Source organism: Channa argus, chromosome 21 (genome assembly GCF_033026475.1).
Source record: "Channa argus isolate prfri chromosome 21, Channa argus male v1.0, whole genome shotgun sequence".
Lineage (NCBI taxonomy): Eukaryota > Metazoa > Chordata > Actinopteri > Anabantiformes > Channidae > Channa > Channa argus.
In genome coordinates, this window is record NC_090217.1 from 3669084 (window position 1) to 3687362 (window position 18279).

Consider the following 18279-nt stretch of genomic DNA (forward strand, 5'->3'; position numbering starts at 1 on the left):
ATAAGCTAATATTTTTCCATGAAATGGCAACATGTCTCAGTTTCAACATGCGATATGTTCTTTATGTTGTGAATAAAATATGGGTTGATGAGATTTGCAAATGTATTGCATTCTGTTTTTATTTATTTATTACACATCTTCACAACTTTTTTGGGAATCTGGGTTGTACATGTAAATACTTAAAGTGTTTAAATAATTGTGGTGTCTCTAGTAACACAGATCTTTGTCTTTAGTTTTTATTAAATACTAGAAATGTCACTGTCACCTACTGTCAGTTTTGAGATTAGGTTGAGATTAGGCCCAGTAGATGTAGGTTGTAAAGTAACTGGTGCTATGTTGGCACCAGTTTTTGGTGCCCAAACCAGGTTCAGACTGTGTGTCTCCACTCTGCAGTACAGTGTTCTGATATGAATGAGGAGATTACGATACGATTACAACAGTTCAATGTTAAAATTCATCGTGCATTTCAAGGTCGCTGTGCCCGAAAAGGAACCACACAAAACATCTATCGAAACCCACATCAATGTCACACAGCACAGCATATTGTATTCATTTAGATCTCATGTCGCACCACAGTAATGTTGGTTAGGCAACAGAACAGCCTGTTGTGCATATACTGACAGACTCTAAATTACTTATTGGAAGGCAAACACACATATCAGGAATAATCCCAGTGCTAGGGCATGACAACTGTAGAAAAGCAGCACTTTGAGGAAATTTTCTTCACATTTAATTGATATTTTCTAGCTAATGATTACAGCAAACTATTTCTGAAGATATGATGCATCCAGTGTGTGTCCAAGTGTTGTGATGCTTAACGACTATAGGCCAGGGTGTTTCCGCCTAAAAGGAAAACTCTGATCTTGTTTTAAATCAATCTTATTTTCAACTATCCTCATACCCACAAAAATACATATAAATATGCTTCATTTCTTTCCCAGGCAAGGAGAGACATGCTGTGACTTTTCATTTTTATTTATTTTGTTAAAATACATATGAAACAGTTACAATAAATTATATCCCAAATATTTACTTTGAATTGTTACAAAAGTTATCACAAACTGTACACAGTACACATGGGTAGTTGTAGTTCTTCTTGCTCAATACAGATTCAACCAATATGCAAACAATTACAGCTCAAAGCTCTAAAGTCCTAAACATGGAATAACTTTATAAGGTATTGTTGGCTTCAGTGAGTCTACATTTTCACTAATTAGTTCACAGCTATTACAGAACGTGTAGAAATTTCACTCAATAACAAGTCTGAGCGTTTCAAATTTTCACCAAACAATAGAAATACATTGCGTAATGTCTTTTTCCATAGGTTTACGACAAATTCTTAATTTCACTTTTCAATATATATATATATACACACAGTGTCATTGACAATCATACAGTATGTACAGTACAAATGTAAACACGAAGTTTGAAATACTCTTAACATATGCTCACATTTTCTGCAATAAATATGTTTTCTTTAAGTGGTGACATGCATGCTACAAGTAAAAATAATTCTTTTTCTTGTTAAGGGCGGCACAGGGGGAAGAACGCGTCATTATGTGGATGTGCAAATAGGATAACAGTACATAGCCTTTTTCTATTTGCTATGTTGGTTTACTTATTAATTTCTCATGACTCACATAGAAGGAGGAGCTGAGTCAATGTTCTGTGTTCGATTTCATATGGCTTAACATAGAGTGTGTGTGTAAAAATGTTTTAAGGAAAATTCCCTGAATTTTTTTTACTGCAGAGCCAAAGTTTTTTTCTGCCATGTTTTGAGATGGAGGTACTATAACTATGTGTTCCTCTACTGCTTTGCTGGGTTTGACCAATTGACCTTTTGCAACCCTCAGCCCTCAATTACTTCTGTCACACCTGTCAAGCTTTACACCTTCGGTTTACAGTGATGAAAGTTGCAGATTTATTACTTAACACTCAAAGTAGCTTGTGAAGCAGGGGGTTTGAGACAGACAACAGCAGGCTTCCCATGTCCACCCAGCACACATGGATTTCCATCGCCTTAAATAATAATTGTAGATAGCAGATTTTATTAGCTGCAGCTACTGAACTGCTTATACTAATGCTATTTTCAAAGGTTGGCCGGACTCGTTGCCTCTAGCAGACTTTTTAGTTTCAAGCTGATTTGTTTTTCACTTAATGGCTACGTACATGGGATCATGCTAAAAGCTTAAGGCTAAAGAATCACATCTAGGCTAAAGTTCGGCATCTTTACCAGTTGATGATCCATGTAGAAATGAAATTGTTCTTGTATTTCAGTTTAGGGTTGTTTAGTCCAAGTATTATGAAGAAACAAAATGTTCTCACTGTTAATTTGCATTTAACATTTGACAGTAAAAAAACAGAAAAGGCTTAAAAGAAATGTCCTTGTAAAATGTAACACTTGGGTAAGCTGATATCACTTCTACAGATCCAAGAGAACGTGACAGAGCTGCTACCCTGTAACCTCACATAAAATGTATAGTAACATTGAAAATTAAGCTAATTTACAACCCACAACAAAAAGTGCATTAGCATGTTGATGTTTGCGTGTAAATCCAGTTACGGGTCCTCAGCTGTGATTGGAGTATTGCTGGTTGGTAGAAGGGTTTAGCAAAAGGTCAATTTGGTTTCAAGGCTTAAATTTATATTTAAATACTGTTTTATGAATTACTGGTACATGTAGAGCTCATGTACATTTTAAAGCATTATTATTTAGTCTGTTGGCCTTTTTCCACCCAAGTACAACACAAAGCCAAAATATCAACCTACATTAGCATTTCTTCACTTTTAGTTTCAACATGAAGGACATTTGCAGTGTAAACAACAGTTTAAGCCCAGTGGTACTAGAAGGCTTGAGTGAACCATTTAGCGTTTTCCCTGTTTCTGCAGAAACATGATCTAAACATGATCTGATTTTTGCAAAAGTCCTAGAAATACTTGAGCAACCTGCTTACAGGCAGCAATGTTCTGTTTGTGGCTTTGTCCTTGCAACTCTTCCATCCATCATTGTTGTTCAGGTTTCTCCTGGTTGTGGACTCGTGAACCTATGATATTACTTGCAAGAATGTGGTGTGATTGTTGTTGGTCAGCCCCTCCTGGGGAGGGCAACAGTGGTGTTGAACATTACTCTATTGTACACTATCTGCCTGACTCTTTGGAAATTATTTTGTATCCCATTTAAGCCTGGTGAGCATCTTTTAACATCTATAGAAATCTCTTCAGTTTGAGCCATGACACACCTTTACAACCCCCCCATTACTAATCGTTGTCACGTTGTGTCATCACTAACAGCTCTTTAAACCGCACAACATTGTGGGATTGATAGCAGAAAGTTTTGTACGTGCCATGTACAATACTGTACAATGTGGGAAACATTGAGTGCACTATATAGTGGATAGATTTACACACACTGTTCAGTGATTAGGGAATGATTTCGGCCTTTAATTAATCTTTACTTTAATTAAAGCAGGGCTTCCCAGGCTCACACCTGATTGTCGTCCTTTTGATTGAAACGCCCAAATCTGTTTTCCACTTCAAAGGAACTGCTAATTCTAGAGGTTTTCATTCGTCTGACACAGTAACTTATAAAATTGCATTATGTTCTTTAGTAATAACTTAAGTGTTTTCATTTTTTTGTCTAATTTATTCGATTGGGTTCCCTTAATTTAGTTTTGGGACTTTATGTAAAAATCTGATTGTGTTTTATAGTAGGTCATATTTATGCCGAAAAAGAGGAAATTCTAAAAGACTCACACATTTTTAAGCACCAATGTACATTTAATAAAGTTCTAGTAATAATAGTTAGACATACGTTAGGCGTATCTACTTAAGTCTGCTAGTTCAGTTGGATATTAAGTGTTGAAATCAATCTGATGTGCAAAAACAAACGTGACATTCCTATATTTCAGGTATTTACAGGTTTTGGGGAATAAATACATTGTAAAGTTATTTCAAACACACTTAGATTTGACTCTATCTCTCAACACACTCTGTATGTTTGCTACATGTGTCTGCTACAGTTTCTCTAAAACTCAGAGTTCTGTTGACTTTCCGTAAATGGTTTTTGTGAAGGCTGGTTTCACCCATCTCGTCAGATTTACCCAGCCCTTCTAAACGCTCAGTTAACTGCATTGTTCAGCCGAAGCCTCGATCACATACTATATTGACTGTTTTGGACCCAGCAAATGCTTTTATGGCACTGAGCAGCAGCCCTTTTAACTTTGTGCTGTTTCAAAGTAAAATGCTAACACATGCTAAGAGCTCTAGGGCCAGAAGAATGTTGCTTAAAATACTGAAAAGGTTGACAAAGCTTCAAGTGAATCACTGAGAATGTCTTGCAGTGAGGCATAACATTCATGTGGCAGATGTATGAAAACTCACAAAATTGAATATGTGACTGATATTTAGTGCTGTGCATAGCCAGTTTTTTAGAGAACTTGAAGAGCGTGAATTTGAATGAATAAATCTGACTACAGCCTTCATAAACATGTTCTCTAAGAAATGTGCAGGAATGACTTCAGTTTCCGCACACCATGCTTACAAGAGACTCACATGCAACACAGCTTCTCAGCAAGTCCTTAACAAACATCTGTTGTCTCACAGAGGTGGTGTTATCATTCTGCCTGAATGATCATCAGGGTGTCTGTGAAGGTTTGGGCGAAGGACACGATCCTTGACTCTCAAAGCTTGCTGCTCTTCCTGGCCACTGAAAGGTATAACGCCACAAAACACACAACTTTACAGAGGCATGTCATTCATTTTTGCCAATTAAGCCAGTATTTCTCTAGTCCTGAGTCACTGTGATCATAGGCAAGTAGTTTAAACTGTTCAGCTCACACATTTAACATGTGGTTCAGAAAGAAAGTCGTATTTATTGGCAAAACAGTGGCTATGGACCCTCCTGAACCTCTGTTGGTCATTGTGGTTTACTGTTATTTTCCTACAGAACACAACATGCACAAGAATGGTCAGATTGCGTCAAACTCATTCTAAAAAAAGAGCATGGTACCAATGATTTGACAGTAGCTGCTGTGCACAGGATGCATTTGTTTGCCTATGATCACAGTTTTCACAAAGTTTTACCACTGAAAATGGGTAATCACCTGTATTTTCCTATTCGTCAGGTGTGGCAAAAGAGGAAAGAACATTGTAATGTAAAATATTAAATTACATAAAATATTTTAATATTTTAAACATTTTAATATTTTCCTTGTTACACATGTATTTGGCTCGAACAATAATCTTCAATGAATCCAAGTGTAAGGTGGGTTTCATGTAAAGCTGCTGAAGCTTGCATAGCTCTCAGCTCTTCTATAGGCACAGGATCGCTTGCCCACTTTCTGCTGATCTAGAAAAGGTTTCCATGCTCCGTGTAACTGCTCAATAAAACAACAATATGTGTGCTTTTCCTTCTGCAAGTGTAAAATACAGAGGCCATACGTAGGTCAGACCAGCACATTTATTACCTCTGAACACACGGAGATGAAATGATTGTGGCTCATCTGACTTTGGGCAAGTCTCAAAAACAGCCAGTATATCCCTTCTAGCACATTGTTTCGATCGACCGCAGTCCATCAAAAATTTAAAACGATGTTAAAACCAAACCACAATTACCAAATAGTGTTGTAAATGTTTTCTTATATTTCAATATAAGGGTAACCAAGAAACCAAAACAACATAATCTACAGTGGGAAAACAGACCTGGTATCATATTTAAATGCATTTACAGTCTAATGTTGTTGCCCTACACTGCATTCAGCAGCTTCTGTTCAGATTATTGTCACATTCAGGAGTAAAGGTGAGTTTGTGAGCCTGAGGGAAAAACAATATGGGAATAAGACACAACTGTACCTCTCCCAGGGCGTGCCAGTGAGTGATGGGCTTCCGCGGGTAAGCCAACATTTCGTTCCAATGATCTCGTCCAAGGCCCTCAGCATCTGGCCCCGTGCGACACACACCAATGACCTCATTGTGGCCCACTCTGTTAGTAGTAAAACACATGCATTAACACACATTTAGATGTGGATTAAGAAAAGCAATCTGGAAATGTGTATATATATGTCTTAGACAAATGAAGCCCCTGAATGGTCACTGTAGGAATTTTTAAATGGAAATTCATGTGTGTATTGCATTGTTTACTTTTGTGGTCCCATTTCTGTAAAGGCGGTGGCTACATCCCACCTTTGTGTCAGTTACGTTCAGTTTCAAAAGCCTAAACGTCCCTGCCTGCACGCTGACCTTAAACAGGTAGTCAGCATTTCTAGCATATGCAGCAATGGCTGCTTCACTCACCGATCATAATCCATCACCATGATGGACAAACTGACTTGCTCCACGTTTTCTGGTGGGATGTCGAAGATGATGGCCTCATTGTACACTGGATTCAGTGTGCTTTTCTTTGTCGTAGTTTTCCGCTTCTTTAACCTCCGTCCGTCACATATCAAGTAAACCTTCACATATGGATCTAGGAGACACGTGCACTCGTTAGAATTAAGTGATTCTCTAAATCATGTACAGGTTTTTTACTATATAGTTAAATGGCATGATATCAACAAAACAAATGCTTAATATCATAAGCAGGTGGGTTTCAACACAGAGTTGTAAAAGTTGCAGAAAGTACAAACTATTTCCTTTTTTACAGTTAATACACAGCCAAGATATGTATCACTGACAGAAGCTGATACTGTCAATAATATGTTCTCCCTGGCTCACTTCACTTCCTATGTCTGTCCTTCTGCATTTCCATTTTAAGTGGCCACCTGCTGTCTTGTTTCAGCTAAGTTTGATTTATGGCTTCCTCTGAGCTTTTGATGTTAGACACATTTTATTGGCTGTGTGGTTACCTGAAGAGCCTGTGATGTCCATGGCTTTGAGGTTTCTGCATTTGATGACTGTTAGGGTCATTCTCCCTGCTGTGGGGAGGTAGCACAACGAGTACATGATCTCTCCCAGGTCAACGCTCTCCTGGATGACAAAAAACAGACAACAACTTATCATTTGTGCTTTCTATGTAAAAGACATTGTGTAAACTGAAATGCCAATGCAAAGGATGAAGCGGCCCCTTTGCAAAAAAAGCTTTAATTTTATCTGCAAATCTAGCACAGATTGTGAAATTTAGCCCTCGCACCACAATTCCCAGGACCTTATTGTTACACTTATTCTCAAGTGTTGCATTTTTCTGCCAGCTGTTCGTCAGTAGTTTGCTAATAGTGGTAATAATTACTATGGTCTCTAGCCACGCTAAGAGCAGACTTGGGGGATGGCTGGTCCATAACTTCAGACCTAACAGGAACAACCGTTACCAGTTAACATGAAATTTTAGACATTTACATTTTACATTTAGTCATTTAGCCGACGCTTTTATCCAAAGAGTGAGGTACAAGGCAAGAGGATGACGCTATCTAGTCTGATTCTCCCAGAACTTTTCTCTAGGTTGGCTTTTTTGAGGTTTAGTTAAATATCTTGACAAGTATTACATTTGCATGACATGTGGCTCAGATTTCCATGTCCTCCACAGGATGAACCAAGCTTTTGATTTGTTTATTGCACCTACAAGACAATTGTCACTCTCATTACCCTCATCCACAGGTTGATTTTGTGATAGAAAAAATAACATATCAAGATTAACAAAGTTCGGAGTAAGAGAATATCTTGGCTTAATTTAAGCATCAGAACAATTTTTGGATGCACAGAATAGGTCAAAGAAGAAACTATACAGAATATAGCAAAACTGAATAAGTTACATATTGCCAGTTGATTAACATTTTTGAATTAACAGATCAATAGAAAGTGATGTCTTAAAAATTATTTGAAAGCGCTGGCTAGTTTTGATTTTCAAAGATTTGGAATATTACACACTCTACAGTATATCTGAGTGATTTCATTAGTCACAGATGGATCATAAGCTCTGTGTACACGGCATTCAGGATTATCACAATACAAATGCATCATGTAACCACATCAATGCATTTCAATCTGAAGGAGGGGGGGGGTGTAAAACTTGGATAATCTGATTAGCAGAAAGAATTTAAATTTTAACTATGTAAACACCTCATAGGATAATTTCTCCCTTGTTTCTGTGCATGTGGGGCCCAAGTGGAGGTAATATGATAAGTTTCATTTTCATTTTCCTGTTGCACTTCCCTCATGTTTAAGGACCACAGAATGTGCTTCTGACATTGCTGCTTAACGCAAATAACATTTTCATGACTTGACATGGGTCCAGCTTGTTCACTAAGTTTTTCCAAAGCTGCAAAAAAAAATCTTATTTTTCTACCATAGTCCTGGAAGGTGCTGCACAATGGGCAGAACCACTACATGAAATTCAAAGTTATATTCTGATTAAATTCTTTAAGCATGTAAATGCACATATGGGCATATTGAAGAGGCCTGCAGTTTGAGGCAGTACGTGTAATGTATCGGAATAATATCTGTACTAGACTACACAAGCAGATCTGAGAAATGGCTCAAATGACTCTGTACTCTGCTTTTATATTCGGTTCTTGAACTCCAAAATCCTGGAAAAATGTTACATTTAATATTCCATACAAAAGATAATGCAACTCTAGAAACAACGATTTCAGTTTAGCACTCTGCAGAGGCTCTTTTGTAAACGTGTTAACGTAGGAGTGAAATGCTTAATGGGCTAAATAACCAGGTCTGTTTTTAGTAATGGTTTAAATGAGGGACGTACATAATGCTGTATCCCCGCTTTGTTTAAGAACTATAGAGTATATATAAACTATGGAGGATGTATGAATTTAATAGTTTAACGGTCTATATTTATGTTGGTAGAATACCCAGTAGAATCTGGAAAACGCGTGGGTGAGTGGCTGATGAAATGCATTTCAAAAAAGCTTTTGAATTATGCAACAGGCTCCACCTGTCACTTTAAGGGAACATGGGTGATGAATTCATGCACCAATAAGTGATTCACTGCTATGCTTTATGTTACGGCCTTTCCAAAAAACAGAGGGTCCTCTTCATTTTTTGTTGTTTATTTAGAGATGTCACAAATTTCTTTTGTGGCTCTGTGGTTCCATTTGAGATGACATAGAATAGGTCATAACAATGTGCACATATGTGAGGATTTGGCAGCGTGTTAGTGTAAACAACAACTCACCGTAGTTGCTGCATGAATATCTTTCCACACCACCGCTTCCCTGGAAAGATCAGAGAGTTCAAAGAGATTGTCCACCACCACCTCACCAATCATGTCGTGGCTGGTGAAACGGTCAAAGTCGTAGACACTGAAGTGCAGCTTGCGGTTGCAAAGCTCATCGTACACCACGGGGAAAGAGAAGGTCTCGTCGAACATGGGGTTCAAGTTCTTGCGATGCACGCGCGTCTGGAACTTCTTCTTCCTCTCTGGCAGCAGGTAGATCTTCACATATGGGTCGGAGGTGCCCGTGAAGTCTTTGGCAGGCAGCTCCAAGGCCTTAAGGATTCTCACCACCAGAGCCTGTTCCTCGTAGTCATAAAGCAGAGAGAAGCTCAGCTTTCCACAAGTCTCCACAGGCTCTTTGGCACCGTCCTCGGAGTCCACAGACTTCTGCTTGTAGAGTTCGGGTTTTATTCTTCCGATACTCACCGTGGAGGACTGGCGGAGAGGCACCGTGTCCATGCTGAAGTCAAAGCTGCTGACATTCATCTGACGAGGCAGGTGGCGCCGGAATGAATTGTGCCTGTTGAAAAGGGTAGAGGACATCTGGTAAATGTCCCAAGTTTCAGTGTTATGCATGAGTGGCTTTGTTATGATGGGCCGTAGTGGTTTGTCAGATGGAACTACATCTAAAATGCATAATAACACATTATTATATAGCTAATTAAAATATTTTAAAGGATAACTTCCCATACAGTTGCAAACGGGATGAGCGTGTTCATCTGTACCATGGACCGTGAGTAGAAGAAGCTTTTTGGTGATTTGTTAGGAAAAAAAAGTTCACCAAAATCTTAACAATGACCTTGATTTGATATTATATACTGTATTTTTGATACTTTTGATCAAAGAAGATTCAACAAACTCCTTTTTCTTACTGAAAACAGCTGATTTTACCCTGAAAGTTGAACCAGACAATAAAATCCCAGGTGGCCAAACTGAACAGTTTTTTTTCTTTTCTGTCACCACTGTCAGTGGCTTTAAAAAGCAACAATGCATCTCCAACATTCAGAGCTGAGCTCTTATAAAATAAATCTCAGTGAATGCTGGAAATTTCTGTTAAATTGACATCTTTTGATTGGCTGTGTTTGACTCTCCAATCTTGTCACCTAGCAACTGGCCTCCCTCCTTTCTGACAATAAGACAATCACAGCAGTCTGACAGCTACAACACAAATCATATAGCAGAGGAGGCACATAAGAAAATTTAATATTACACACGAGTATGTAAACAGTGTAGAAATCAGAGTGCTGTCTGAGAGTCAGCATAAAACCCGAGGGGGAAAAAAACAAGATCCCCTGAATACAGCAAAACCCCACAAAAAATAGATTAGCAGTAAGTATTTGCTTTTACTCATCAAGGTTTTTTTTTTTTTTATCCCTTTCAGCACTTTATCCACTGTGTTTAATGGCTTCTTCCCCCCTGGCTCTCAGACTTTATCCTCAATTTGTATTCAAATGTATAGTGTTTGAACCAGGTCCATACAGACATTAGCACCAACAATACATTTCCTCTACTCAGTTGTTCAAAAACGATTAAAAACACATCAGCCAGACACACTGCTCCACTTGTCTTAACAAATTTCCCAAATGCTCTAATTTGCCATAGCTTTGTTTGGTGGTCAGAAGTAAGCAAGACTCAGCTGTGCATGTGCAACATCTCCAGTGGAATTATGATCATTTTAAGCATTTGGGACATTTCTCTGAAAATATTGTTGACAGCAGTGTGTCTGGCTGAGGTTATCATGTATTGGAGGTGAATAAACTAATCCAGGTTGCAGAGTGACAGAGATTGAACATCTAAAGGCAACTCACTGATAGTTTAGAAAGTTTTGTGTCTGTATGGGGATAGTTGAAAATATGACTAATGTAGGAACTGGGTTGGACTGTGGCGCAGGAGGTAGAGCGGTCGTCCACCAATCCCACAGTTGTTGGTTCGCTCCTCCAGTCACATGGCGAAGTGTCCATGAGCGAGACACAGCCATCGGTGTGTGATTGTGAGTGCAAACGGGTCAACGAAAAGCAGTGTAAAGCGCTTTGAGTACTAATAGGTAGAAAACCGCTAATTTACTGTCAGTGGCCAAGAACACTGCTTGAAGACGTCCCCTTGGGATCATCATTACTTCCAGGCCTTCTATGTTTCGTCCATTCACCGGGTTAATTATCCTGTACCTGATAATAAAAGCTAGAAAAGATTTTAAAAGTTGGTTAAAAATGTCTGTCCTCCATCAGTCCTCTTAAACCAAGATTGGACCTAAAAAACAGTATTCGGGCTCTGGCTAAGACGTCTTTGCTTGTTGAAGGAAATAATCAGTGAAAATCAGAAATCACTGTCAGATAAGTAGGAGGGAGGATTGAGAAAGTAGGTGTTGCATCTTGTGACTGCATAATTCATGAAAACCTTGGTCTCAATATAATTTAATTAATGATCCTAATGACAAATCCAAGCGTCAATAACCGTGTCCTCTGAGACACTGATCTCAACTGGCTGGTGCGTCTCACCAGAAAGCAGCCTTCCACAGTGACAGCTCCCACCCCACAGCACTGCTAATTATGGATGTTCTAGTTTAAACACAGTGCTGGAAAACAAAGAGAAGCTCGAGCTGATTGTTTAATTACTGGGGTTGATTCCCACCGTTACCATAGCAGCTTGACTCGCCTGTACAAGTAAAGATTATAGGGTTCGAGCTGAAGCAGGGAGATGTACAGCGGCCCTGGCTGTTGAGCTTACGGGGGGGGGGGGGGGGGGATATTTTTTCTGGTGAGACAGAGCAACAAACACAAGAAATTCAGTAGGTACAATGTTGTTTCAAGGACAACAACCAGTCCCTGATTTTCAAGATGAAATGTGTTAAACCAGTTCAAGTAATGAAATAGTAAATATCATGACGGTTTTTGCATGTGGACATCAGTTTTGTGTGTTTTTTTTTTTTTTTTTTTTGCTAAACAAATCAAGGTAGTTTTAATATTTCTACCATTGTACTGTAATTATAGGCACGAGGCACATGGGCTTGTCACTGTTAGGGGACAAAGAGTGGGGCGTTGTGACTGCAGTGGGCTCATACCTGGATGAGGAGGTTGGCTCAGTGGTCTGCCTCTGGATTTTAGCCTGCTGACTGAGCTTGTCCTTCAGAGCTGTTTGCACCTCAGCTGGGATGTCTGGAGACGTCTGGCTGATCTTCATAGCCGCCTCAAGGAGCTTGACTGAGTTCCGTCGGTTCAACTTCACCTCCAGCGGACACTTCTTCTCCACCTCTGCCGCTTTGCAGTTGGTGACAGGTGGGGAGCTGGGTGGAGGCGCCTCGGGGAAACCCACATGGAGGCCATTTTCAGCATGGGCTGACAGGGTCTTGCTCCTCCAGATGGGCCAGCACAGCTTCCAAAAGACAAAGAGAGAGACTACCAACAGGGCGAGGCCACAGAAACCCACGACCACGGCAAGGAGACTAATAGAGATGTCTACATGTAACCATGAGGAAGAGGTAGACAGAAAAGAAGACACACAGAAAGTAAAGGAGAAGCAAGTGACAGAACATAATATGACAGACACACATGCAAGAAAGAAAGAGAAAAGAGGAGAGAAAGCAAGCGGTGAGAACGAGGGGGCAGCATATGCACCTGCTTGATGTAAAACCACAGTTAAGGAGTCAGAGCATCAGGATCAGTGACCGGAGAGAAGAAAAACATTTGGTGCTACTATCTGCTCCGCACATTTACCATTCTTATGGATATTTAGATCAGCAACAACTAATCAAAGTGACCCTAAGTATATTCCCCGAGTGCACAGCGAACAAGAAAGAGAAAGAGGAGACAACGACAGGCTGATCCTCTGTTCTATAGTGTCCACCTGTTGCTACTTCATTGCTCTGCACTGAACTGCAGCCCGGTGTCTAACGGGCACAGAAACACTTTCTCAGCAGCTAAGAGCTGTGAAACCCACGGAACAAGTTTAGGAAGTGCAGGTTCCCCCCTCACAAATCGCTGCACCCAAACTGTTTCTTTTACTTCGAGGGGACCGAGGGAAATGACTGGGCGAATTAGGGCAAAACTTACTTTCTTCTATTTACCTGCGTGTCCTTTACCTTGTATGTTGCTCTCCAGTGGAAAAATATCCGAACATTTCTCCCGGTCTACGTGTCCCGTGAGACAAAGTTCCGTAACGATTTGGAGAGCCCTTTGGCACAGGGTGATGCTGTCCTCCATCCGGACGCTCATGTCTCTCCTGTTAAGCCATTGTACGCCGGCGGAACCGGGAGGTCTGCGGTTCATCTGTGCACCTGTTACGCGCCGCGGAGTACAACTTGTCCGCGGAAGATAGCGGGTAAGCGCGCTGCGTCCTGACCCATATCCAGCGCGCAACAAGCAGCTACTGACCAGACGCTCTGTCCCTGCGTTTGAGTAACAGGCGGCGGGGAGCTGGAGTCCAACCCTCGCAGCGTCCAATAGCGACGCGCATCACTTTGTTAATGAGCCCTGTTGCAGCAAACTGTACGAGTTTCTTCTAGTAACGACGTGAGTGTTTCCCGTGAGGGACAGGCGACCTGTCTGTCCCCGCCTGTCGTTCAACGGACTCCGGTCTTTGTCCCCAGTGACCCCGAAGAGCTCGCTGTGAAAGATGCAGGATGATCTTGATGATGTAATAACAGTGGTGAAAAATAATATGTTTAGTCACTTTTGTATTTGCCACCTGTGAATTAGATTCCACGATTAAAACTTGGCTCCTGATTATTTAAGAAGTGGCCGTTTTGCCAGTGTTAAAGTCCCAGTTTGTAAAATGCACTGCTCATATATTATTATCCACAATGTTTCTCTATACTTACACATGGCACATACACTACAACTGCCCTTTTTTGACTTGATGATTAATTTGTAGCACTTTGCTACAACTTAGTTTTTATTTACTATGCACATAATCAAAAGCATCACATGAAGCACTGTGGAGTCAGAATGTTATTGATTTGATTTATTGAAGAAGGTTCTTTTATCCAAATCCAAATGTTATACATGTTAAAAAATAGTTTAAACACGTTTTTAAACTGCTTTAATACATGTCAGGGGATGACCAGCTGATTGAGTTAGAATATCTAAACATAGTTTTCTAAAATCAATTTAATTAGAGCTCCTTAAATGTGGCCTTCACTGATTTTGAACTTTAGTTTGGGTAGTACATGTACACAAATGCCATTAAACTTCCCTTTGACTTCCCTATATTAAAATATATCTCTCTACTTCTAGCTGAAAAACGCCTCCGGATGACATCACTTGGAGGAACCTTCAGTTCCAATTGTGTCATCTTGTTGCTCATACTATGAAGTTTGTGATCATACGCAATCTGCTTTTCCTGAATTCCCCCCACTGGAATCATCTAAACTCCTAATGATGAAAAACTCCTGGGTGATGTCATCAGGTTTGTTTTTTTAAGCTAGAAACAGGAAAATGTTCTAATATTGGGAAGTCAGGGGGAAGTTTAAAAGCATTAATCGACATTTACACCCTAAACTAAACTCATAGAAAGCAAGTTGAAAATTGGGGTAGTCGCCCTTAAAGCACTTGACAACTTCACTGTGTTATCGCTTTCAGGCTCCATATTATTATTAAATGTAGTATTTTTATGATGTTCGTCTTAAAAAACAACCAAGACCCCAACAGTGAAATGTACTTTCTGTTTTTTTTAAGCTAGAAATAGGAAAAAGCATTAATCGACATTTACACCCTAAACTAAACTCATAGAAAGCAAGTTGAAAATTGGTGTAGTCGCCCTTAAAGCACTTGACAACTTCACTGTGTTATCGCTTTCAGGCTCCATATTATTATTAAATGTAGTATTTTTATGATGTTCGTCTTAAAAAACAACCAAGACCCCAACAGTGAAATGTACTTTCTTGTCCTTGCTGCTTATCCTGTGATGTCACGTTTGCCACAGCGGATCATTTGTCCATATGTTGATTTTGCAGCATATCTATTTACAACATATCAACATATGTTTGTTCTGTTTTTTATGCCGGATGCCCTTCCTGACAAAACCCTCCCCACTGGGCTTGGGACCGGTTCTGCACGACTGGGGATGGGAATGTACTGTTGGGGACACTTCAAGATGTGCTCGGTAGTATGATTGATCTTACAGTCCACCACAGACCAAAAATACCCAAATATAACAGCCACTCATCAAAAAACTAATTACATAAAAAGTTAGAAAGGTGGAATAACGTCCAAAAGTTTAGGGACATTTCATCTGGATAGATTTATTATTTACCTTACACTCCACACCAGTGGGGGGCACAAACTGTAACCAGGGGAAACTGGAAATTCTGGTGGCAAACAAGAGAAAAACAGCAGCTGCATGAAAACGTGACAAATACAGCTGAGAGTGATTCAGAATTTCTGAGCCATGATTACTGCACAGACTTACAGTACACTGAAGGAAACGTCCTTACATAGTAATGTCCCTTCGGGTATTAGCTTTTATTTATTCTCCAGTGTTACATAACCATTCATACTTTGAAGTGGCACCTTTAGCAACATGTGCTCAGTTTCTTAGCTTTTGTTCGGTTATTCCAAGGACATTATCTGGTAGCACAAGTATTTTGCCTTAGTGAAATATCTGACATTTCTCAACAACTGTCCAACTGTCAAAATACTTCAAGTCTAATTTACTAAAGTCTCGGCCAGCAGTGTTAACTGAAATAGCTCAACAACTGTTGCCTGGGTTTCCATAAAACTTTGTACACATATTCTTAGTACCCAGAGGATACATTTTCATGTCTTTGATGATCTTCTTCACCAGAATGCACCAGAATTTTTGTTTCCCATAGGTTATGCCCTAATGTTTCCTTTTGCCCTACTAGACTGGTCTTTATAACATTAGTGATCCCAGGAATTATGCTTATAACTAACAATAATTTTTATGAATTTGGTCAATTTATATGTCCTTGATTGTTTGATATAATAATGATAATAATAGTCAACAGGGTCGGTCACAATTTCACAGAATCTGAGTTGATGTGAACACCAACAGTCGACCCCTTTAGGATTTTTCATACGTTTTTGTGATTGTTGTAGCCTTAAAATGCCTGATTCGTGACAGCTTTTCCAGAAAATCTGTGATGCATTTTGCAATGTTTTTAACATGTTTTAAATTAAACTTAAATTACATTTAAATTAAGGTCAGACAGAATTCAGGGGGATTGGCTCAATTAATCGTGGCAATATCACAAATTCCTGGAGGAACTGAATGGTCAAATAGTCCACAACCAAAAACAAATTAGATCTAAGTCTGATTTTGTTCAACTAGCACTTTTTGTTATGGGATGTTTTCCTCCCACATATTTTCTTCTCACATGCTTAATGCTTCTTCTCACATATGGGTGGGTGAGACATCAATTTAATAGTTGCGGGAAACATACTCTTGGTAAATCCAGTCCTGCTAGTGCTGATACTCTCTAGTCCGTGATATCTCATGAACTGACAGAATCGCAGCAAATTATCACGTTGGATAATTTAGAAGCAAAATTAAATTTAACTTAAAACAATTATTCTTTAGAATTTAGACTCCCTACCAATAATTTTCATGAAGCACCATCATCAGGTCAAATATTGAATCCATTGTTTGGTTGACCTGCCTGTAATAGTTTCGTTTTCTCTATGATGAGCACTAAAACCTCATAGATGATTGGCAGACTTCTAGAAATGGGATTTACCCAACATAATAATCCACTGTTGTGTCGGAGTTGGCTGAGGACACTCAATTCAATTTCATGCAATTGTAATGATCTGTGTATGCATGCAGCCAGCAGTGGACTGTAATGTAATCATTTTACTGGACAATGCTCTGTAGGACTCAGAAGGACAATTAGAACATCTGCTTTAAAGCCCCGTGTGGCATTTTTAGCTATTCGTACCAGACTCCATGCCAAATCTTTTGTCAAGTGCTTTCAAGTGTATTCAGCATGGTTGGTGCATCTTTTGCCCCCAAACATGTTTAATTTCTTGTTATTCCCAGCCTCAAATCTTCTCTTATGAGGGATGTGAATCTAACAGGACTTGTCTCCAAAACATCATATTGTCAGCAAAGTGTCTGGGAGATTGCTTTTGTGTCTGATTTGATTTCCATTGTCAGAGAAATAAACAGTATTTGTGCAATGCCGGAGCCTCCTGGGACTTTGGAGTGCAGTTGGAAAGTCGGCTCCATTTTAAATGCATTTTAACGGCCGTTATAGGTTACTAATTGGTACACTGAAAGGAAAAAATGCTGGATGATGAAAGGTTAGAGCATGATGATGTTAGCTCTGACTTGTAAACACAAAAGTAATAACTGCCCACATTGTGCATCCCTGCTATTTTTATTAAGCTCCCAAACACAATTGTGCTGATTCACAAGGTGAATTTGCAGCTGTCCTATCAGGACTGACTCACGTTATAATCATGTCTACATTGGAATGTTGTTAACAAGTTTATTCTGGACAGATTGTGCTATGATTTCTAACAAATGTGATCATGCATTCAAGTGCTTAACAAATTCTCAAATTCTGCTGTTGAGGGTTTGCTCTAAAATAATCTGTGTGACTAATCAACCATGTGCTGTGTGGTTGGGGAAAGATTGAGATTATGAAGGGAGAAGCTTCACTCTCCTCCTCTCATGCTTTGCATTCCCAAACAACCAACTGAAAGGGACATTCACATATTTACCCTTTCCTAGCACAAGAGTCCCAAGTGTACTGGGCAAGTCTGTGGAATAGTAAATAGTACACTGTCAAGCAAATCTGTTCTCTGCCTACAGCCTTCATTTAATGTCTGTCTTTCCTGAAAGAGGGGTCCTTCATTTTTTGTCTTCTATTTTTCAGAGGGGAGTTTTTGTTCCTTTGATTTGACAGACCATTCTCATTCCTGAGGCATCAAAAAGTGCTACAGTTTCTTCTACGTTCCACGCTGACGCTGAGGGCACCCGTTCACATAGGTGATCGACACACCAACGCTTCAATATTTGAGGCCTAAAGCAATGATGTAGTATATAAAGTGGAGAAGTCTCATAGGGAGGTGCATGGGGTGGTGGATGGTACAACATGACACAAGACTTTTCCACAGGAGACCAGTGATTGACAGTAGTGTGAGACGTGCGCTTTAATG

The 18279-nt window shown here is 39.6% G+C and overlaps 1 protein-coding gene across 2 annotated transcripts; it reads right to left on the reverse strand.

Moving 5' to 3' along the window:
- Positions 1 to 975: 975 nt before the first annotated feature.
- Positions 976 to 13942, reverse strand: syt10 (synaptotagmin X). Of its 2 annotated transcripts, none has more exons than XM_067491002.1 (7): positions 13224 to 13942; positions 12222 to 12615; positions 9122 to 9683; positions 6843 to 6963; positions 6292 to 6463; positions 5851 to 5980; positions 976 to 4705 (listed from the first exon to the last, which is right to left on the reverse strand). In XM_067491002.1, exons 1-7 carry the CDS (start codon positions 13423 to 13425, stop codon positions 4634 to 4636), a joined length of 1653 nt encoding a protein of 550 aa, XP_067347103.1. In that variant the 5' UTR covers positions 13426 to 13942; the 3' UTR covers positions 976 to 4633. The 2 variants fall into 2 exon arrangements, with proteins under 2 accessions (XP_067347103.1, XP_067347104.1); XM_067491003.1 differs by having other exon boundaries at positions 13239 to 13939.
- Between the last annotated feature and the right edge of the window lie 4337 nt (positions 13943 to 18279).

Coding starts and splice junctions, on each gene's coding strand:
- syt10 (XM_067491002.1), bottom strand. CDS start 13,425: ATGAACCGCAGACCTCCCGGTTCCGCCGGCGTACAATGGCTTAACAGG. Junction 9,684..12,221: donor GAGCCAACCTCCTCATCCAG/GTATGAGCCCAC, acceptor CCTTTTCAACAG/GCACAATTCATTCCGGCGCC. Junction 5,981..6,291: donor ATGGTGATGGATTATGATCG/GTGAGTGAAGCA, acceptor TACTACTAACAG/AGTGGGCCACAATGAGGTCA.